The 6,278-nt window shown below is 61.6% G+C and overlaps 2 protein-coding genes across 3 annotated transcripts in view; one reads left to right on the forward strand and one right to left on the reverse strand.

Moving 5' to 3' along the window:
- Positions 1–3,148, forward strand: part of ZBTB46 (zinc finger and BTB domain containing 46) — a 25,515-nt gene extending 22,367 nt beyond the window's left edge. Inside the window, 2 exon segments of the mRNA XM_014532798.1 lie at positions 1–9; positions 11–3,148. The exon segment at positions 1–9 is cut by the window's left edge and continues 131 nt beyond it. Of these exon segments, the coding sequence (XP_014388284.1) occupies positions 1–9; positions 11–224 (223 nt within the window). The 3' untranslated portion in view covers positions 225–3,148.
- Positions 3,149–3,308: 160 nt separating this feature from the next.
- SLC2A4RG (SLC2A4 regulator) lies at positions 3,309–5,684 on the reverse strand. 2 transcript variants are annotated; one of them, XM_005885537.2, is made up of 6 exons: positions 5,327–5,684; positions 4,721–4,902; positions 4,540–4,640; positions 4,198–4,459; positions 4,019–4,110; positions 3,309–3,936 (listed from the first exon to the last, which is right to left on the reverse strand). In XM_005885537.2, the coding sequence occupies exons 1-6, from the start codon at positions 5,400–5,402 to the stop codon at positions 3,825–3,827; spliced, it is 825 nt and encodes a 274-aa protein (XP_005885599.1). In that variant the 5' UTR covers positions 5,403–5,684; the 3' UTR covers positions 3,309–3,824. The 2 variants fall into 2 exon arrangements, with proteins under 2 accessions (XP_005885599.1, XP_014388285.1); XM_014532799.1 differs by having other exon boundaries at positions 4,198–4,462; positions 5,327–5,498.
- Between the last annotated feature and the right edge of the window lie 594 nt (positions 5,685–6,278).

The following is a 6,278-nucleotide window of genomic DNA, read 5'->3' on the forward strand; positions in this document are numbered from 1 at the left end:
TGTTGGGGCCGGGCTCCCCTGAGCTGTTCTCCAGTGACGGGCCCTACCTGGAGGACCCCGACGACCCTCGCGGGGACGGCGAGGAGGAGCTGGGTGAGGACGAGGACGATGGCCTGGCCCCTGAGGACGCGCTGCTGGGGGAGGACAAGGAGGACGAGGACTCGCCTCGGGGGCCCCGCAGCCCCTTGGGGTCGGCTGGCAAGGACTTTGCCTGGATCTCCTAGGCCCTGGGCCGGGCACCGGTGTGGTGGCTGTGCCACCCCTCCGCCTGTGTGTGCATGCTTAGGGGTCTCCCTTGCCCGGGAGGGCCATCTGAGCCCCGAAGCCCCTCCTCCCGGCCCCTTGGTTCTGCTCCTGCCCCTAGACATACCCGAGGGCCAGCCCTGTGGTCTTGGGAGCAGGTGTGGCCCCCGCCACGGGGGCTGTGGGATCAAACACGAAGTTGGTGGGGTACGGGGAGGGTTCCCACCTATCATCTTTGTGGGTCAGAGGGTCCCCACAGGTGCGTGTGGGAGACGCAGCAAAGGGCCTCGGACACATGATGGCATAGTGGCCAGGTCAGGTCAGCACTGCTTGGGTGTCGGTGTGGCTCCGAGGCCACAGGTCCAAGAGATGAGGAGCTCTGCACCCACCCCACGCCCCCAGCGCTGCAGCCCTCCTGCCCTCCATAGCCTCCCACAGCCCGTTCCCTGCCTGCAGCCTGGCTCTGGAGGCTCCACTGCCCGGCGCCTGCAGAGCCGGGCCTCGTACAGAAGCCCTGGCCCTGGCCTCTGGGCTTTGGTGCTCAACACAAGCAGCTGCAGCAGCCCCGCCAGCCGGAGGGCTCCCAGGTGCTAACTGCTGGTGGGGCGGGCAGCTGGGCCCATGGGGTCCCACTCTGTTCCATGTGCACTTCTTTGGGGAGCCTGTGCGGCCTTGTCCCCTGGCTCTCCACCCTGTCGCACCCAGGCCACGCCTGCTGCCCCACCGGGGAACTAGCCTTTGCTGCTGCTAACACTGGAGGCGGCATCCTGCCTGCCACGCACTGTCCTGCCCCCGAATGGGTAACCAAGCTGTTTAAGTAGAGACGTGCTGAGATGGGCACAGAGCGGCTGTTTGGCTTTATTCCTCGCGCCTGACTGAGCAGCCGTCTCTCCTTTAGCCTGTGGCCGGGCCCTCGTGCTGCCTTTCAGCGCTCACGGCCTGCTCTCCTTTGTTCCGAGCGAAAGCAAAGGCTCTGCCTCGCGCACGGCCTGCTGGCCAGCACCCTGTCTGGCTGAGGGCAGACCCTCCTCTTCCTCGTCAAGGCTGTTCTGGCACCTGTTCCTCAGACCTCCCGCCTCCTGCCGCCTCGCTCAGGCACAGCACGCGCCCTGCCAGGGCTCAAGGGTGCCAGAGCGAGCCGCGGTTTTTCCTCTACCCAGACTGAGCCCAGTGGCTTTTACCAAGTTTCTTATTGAGTCACATCTATTCTTCCCAGTGGAACCCCCCACAAGCCCTCATGTAGGTTCCAGTGGCCCCAGAGGACTAACCTTCCTGCTGGGGTTGGGGGACCCGCCCTGGCCCAAGTGGGTGCGTGGGATATGGTGCTGTCCTTGAAGTCCTGCCCCAGGGGAGAAGTTGCCGCCTTTGCTTTTACTTATTTATTTTTTTAAATGAAATCAGCCGCCATTCCATCCATTAGCAGAGGGCGCTCTGGAAGGGGCTGCCTGCACCCACTTCCCTCAGCTGCAGACCCTGTGAGCCCGACACTGTTCTTAAGAGAAAGGGCCAAGGTCGTCCCAAACAGGCAAGCCCTCCCGTCGCCGCTCCTCCTGCGGAGGGTGGGCCAGGTTGTGCGGGGGTTTCTGGACATGGTCCCTGCCTGTCACCAGGGAGGCCCAGTTGAGCACCCCTGGGCTCTCAGAACTTGTACTTCCCCCCACTTTCTAGCCCCTTTTCTAAACCGACCTACTTTCTTACAAAACACATTTTGAAACCAGACCTTTGCAGCTGACAGGTGTCTCTGGGTTTTGTACTGGTCCCACCTCAGGCCACCCTGCCCACGCCCCGGCCGCCTCCACTCAGGACACCTTGGTCTTTCTGACCTGCTCGCTGCCCCTGCTGACCTTTTGGGGGTTCGCTGTCCGTGCCACAGGAATATTTTCTTCCTTGATACCCACACTGTACTGGGAGACCGAGGCCCAGGCCCGCCGTGCAGGCTTAGCAGCGGCGGGATGGAGCGCGCACACCCCTCAGGCGGGAAAGTGTGTCATGAAGGGTTATTTTATGTGACTGACCTTTTTTTTTAAATCAATGTTTAAGCTAATAAATATTTTTTTTACGAAGAGGAAAAACTGTGTAGATTACATTCACATTTTGTACTTTTTTGTTTGTGTCTGTATTTTGGTGTTGGTAACACCAAAGTGGGAAACAGCCAGCCCGCTGGGTGGTCTGTCAGGGCGGACGGGGAACCCACCGACTTTTGTATTAAGCTCTGGATCCTGACCAGGGGGTTCATTTGGACCCTGGGTTTGGGGAAACAGTCACAACACTGCCAGGACTCAATAGGGACCTCGACTCAAAAGACACAGCTCCTGCTTCCAACTTTGCACATCTCTCTCTATAAAAAAAAGAAAATGCAAAAACTGGAACTTTCTGCAATGTGATGGAAGAGCATCGTCCTTGCCCTCCTTTGTGACACGTGCAGCTCTGAAGCCACACTTCGTGGTGGTTCATGTTCGGGTCCTGCCTTGTGCTCCGTATGCAGCCCTCTCAGCTCCTTGTCGGGAGGGTGCCCTGTGTGCTTTTCTTAAATATTTATTTTTTCAACACACTTTCGACCTGTCAACAAAAACAAAAAACAAACAACAAAAAAAGGGCCGTGTTTGAAGACTGCTGATTTTTCTGGGATAATCTATATTATATTGACTTTATATTATTATAAACCTGTGTTGGCATTGGAGATGGTGAGCATTTGGGGGAGGAGGTTTTGTGATCGGTTGGGGGAACCCAGAGCTGCTGTCTGCTTCTCTGTCGCCTCGGGCAGGCAGACAGACCTCCTCTGGTGGGTTTGCGAGTTCTTGTCTGCCTGGGCTCTGGCCTGCCTTCGGATTTCCTTTCTGTGACGGGATTAGCTGAGACATTCCTGCAAAGCGATCACTCAATAAATTGGGAAATTGCTGCTCAAGGAGATGCCTCGTGTGTGTTTGAGACAGGTCCCCTCCCGCGGCCTTGCACTGAGTGGAGGTGGCCAGTGGCTGGCCTTTTGGGCCCGTCCACCCACCAACCAGGCCTGTGGCAGGGTCCCAGAGCCATGTCGTGCCCCCCTCCCAGGAGGCAGGCACGGCTTCTGGAAAAACCCCAAATCTTTAATTTTTCTCCTCGCCTGGCACTGCCCAGACGCAAGACACCTGAGCTTCAAAAACATGGTACAAATGTCAGCCCCTGGGCCCTTGAACCATCAGGATAACTGCGACAGGGGAGACCCCCCTGGCCTCCCCCCCCACCAAGTGCATCCAGGTCTGGCTCCCACGTGGCCTCAAACCTGGGCCTATCTGCACCCTTGACAAGTCCATGGACAGGCAGGGAGGACGGCCACCCCAGGGCCTGTGTGGCTTTAGTAGAAAAGGCTGGTTTCTTCGGAGGCACTTTGAGTGGTGGGACCTCCCCCGCCTCTGGGAGTCCAGGGTCACTGACGCCCCTCCCCATGAAAAAGTAGACCCTGTGGCTAGAGAGGCCCTGGGCAGGGGTGGGGTGCAGTGTGTTTTTTCCTGTAAGAACCCTGGTGGGCGGGTGCAGGGCTCAGCCGTGCACCACAGTCCCAGGGGCTGCAACCTGGTGGCTGAGCCCAGTGGCCAAGCCCCTCAGTCCAGAAAGCGCTGGCAGGCCTTCTTCCAGCGGCAGGCCGTGCACCACAGGTCCCGGCGCTCCGTGCCGTACACCTTCCGGCACTTCTTGGCGTCACCTCGGGGCTTCCTAGGGGAACACACAGGGAGCATGGAGTGCCATTGGGCCAGGACCCTCCCCACCTGTCGCCTGCCCCTCAACCCACACGCACCTCAGATTGGCACTAAGCTTAGAGGGCACGGCTGGCACGCAGGCCCTGACTGTGCTGGGCTGTGGCTGCAGCTCGGTAGATGCCAGGCAGCCCTGCAAGGAGACAGAGCTGTGGTCTTGCTCCCCTCCAGCGCACCCCTGGGACACAACCCCAGCTGCTGCCTGAGTGACCTCACCCACCTGGTAGGAGTGGTCATTGTGGCACACCTGGGGGGGCGCTGCAGGACTCAGCACCTGGGGTGGGGGCAAGGCCAATGGGTGCAGCAGGCTGGGCAAGGCTGGGGGCTCTGGCAGCAGGTGAGGGCAGGTGGGCAGCAGGGAGGCCGTGGGGGACATCGGGGCCAGGCTGGACAGCCCATCGGTCAGCACCTCCAGACCAATGCCCAGCTCCGTGTAGTAAAAGTCCTCCTCGCCATCACTCTGCTCCGGCTCTGCCTGCCGCCTGCTGGGGACATAGCAGGTGGGAGCTGAAGTGCTGGCCCACTTGGCCTGCCCCACCCCCAATCTGCCGGCCCCACGCACCCCAGGTGCACCAGGCGGATGTGTCTCTGCATCCCGGAGGCTGTGCTCAGCACCTTCCCACAGCGCTTCCACAGGCACTGGAACAGGACCTGCCCTGAGCTCTGGGCGACAAGGGCTGTTGGTCAGGCTCGCCACCCATGTGTCCACCCCACCCTGAGCACTGATTCCCCCATCCCCTTACCTTCCTCTTCCGAGGGGCAGGCTCCCCAAACAGGAAGGCTGCCTCTGGGGGCAGTGGGGGTGATGGGGAGGATGGACAGGACTGCTCGCTGGCTGGGTCCCAGCCCCAGTCCCCACTGCTACTGCTGCTGTAACTGCCTGGTGGCTGCCCCAGGGTCTGGGGCCAGGGCTCCAAGCAGGCGTCTGCAGGGACACGCCGGGCCAGTGTCAGGACTTCAGCGTGCTTGTGCCGCTCTGCACAGACTGCTGGCTGTGAGTCCCTTAACTCTGAGCTTCGCCTAGTCACCTATTCACAGGGAAGTTAGGTGGGCACGCAGCCTCTTGGAGGAGGTGGTGGCCAGGAGGAGCTGGCCACATCAGCCTGGGGCCTAATCTCCCTGGAACAGGAAAGGATAAATGCAAAGATGCATGGCCAGTGAGTGGAGATGCCTGCAGGCCTGGGGTACTGGGGCTTTGGCCTCAGTAAGGGCACTGGGGGTCCTAACGTCCATGTGTTTAGAAGGCGGTATTGCAAGCGAGGGGGTTCTGCTTGCCCCCCACTAACGTCCTGGAGGAACAGTGGCCTGGGCCCTGCCCCCATTCCAGGCTATGCAGGCCTCTGTCTCACCTGTGCTTAAGGCTGCAGCCGGGGGCCTCAGCAGGAGGGGGCTGGTGGACAGGCTTGTGAGGGCTGCGGCAGCCATGACCTCATCCAGCTGGACTTTTCCTTGGGGGGCTCTGGAGGACAATGGGGTGGGGGGCTGGCTGGTGGGGCCCAGCAGTACTCCAGACCCCTCCTCGGGCCAGGCACCATGTGCAGGCCTGGCATGTGTGTGTGCACACCAGGCCCCTTCGCTCCAGGCTCCCCAGGCGCTGGCTGGCTGGGCAGCAGGCCCAGCTCCACCCCCAGCTCGGGTTGCAGAGCCCAGATCTCCAGGAACCACCAGGAACAAACAGGGCCTGGGCTGGGGTCTTCCTGAAGCCTGAGTCACTCACACCTGGGCTCTGTTCCACAGCGTCTCCGTCGGGTCCTGGTGCTGGACAGGGGTCTGAGGCCCCACCAGGGTACAAGAGGCCCAGTCCTCCCCCAATCACACATTAACCAGGGTTGTGCATCAGCAGCGGTGGGCCAGGAGCCAGGCCTGGGGGCGGGGTGGGGGCTGTAGGGAGCAGCCAGCAGTCAGCAACAGCCGAGGGAAACCTCCAAGTACAAGCGAGTCCCCAGGCCCCAGCAGGGCTGGGCCAGAGCCCGCCCAGGGCTGCACAGCCAGCCCAGGTGTCCAGCACCCAAGGTTTCACGGCAGGGCTGGGGAGAGGGAGGCCAGAGGCCCGGACCCCTGAGGGTCAGCCTCGCGGCCTCTCCTGCAGAGACCGAGAGCGGCCCTCCCAGCTGAGCTCTGGCCCTAGGGTGTGCGGGGGACAAGGGATACCAACACCCATCATTTCTGCTCACCTCGACCAGGCTGGGGAGCTGGGGTGTGGTTCGGGCCCTGACCTGCTCTCCACCTAGGACCCCGTGTGGACGCCGGGAAGGCACGTGCCCGCGCCCCACCCACCACCCTGCACACCAGGGCCCACCT

The sequence above is a fragment of the Myotis brandtii genome, unplaced genomic scaffold (assembly GCF_000412655.1).
Source record: "Myotis brandtii unplaced genomic scaffold, ASM41265v1 scaffold915, whole genome shotgun sequence".
In the NCBI taxonomy this organism is placed as follows: domain Eukaryota; kingdom Metazoa; phylum Chordata; class Mammalia; order Chiroptera; family Vespertilionidae; genus Myotis; species Myotis brandtii.

Excerpts from the sequence above, each read along its gene's own strand:
- SLC2A4RG (XM_014532799.1), bottom strand. The coding sequence starts at position 5,402 with ATGGCTGCCGCAGCCCTCACAAGCCTGTCCACCAGCCCCCTCCTGCTG. Across the intron at positions 4,903-5,326 it reads GGCTGCAGCCTTAAGCACAG|ACGCCTGCTTGGAGCCCTGG; the intron begins GTGAGACAGAGG and ends GTGTCCCTGCAG. Across the intron at positions 3,937-4,018 it reads AAGCTTAGTGCCAATCTGAG|GAAGCCCCGAGGTGACGCCA; the intron begins GTGCGTGTGGGT and ends GTGTTCCCCTAG.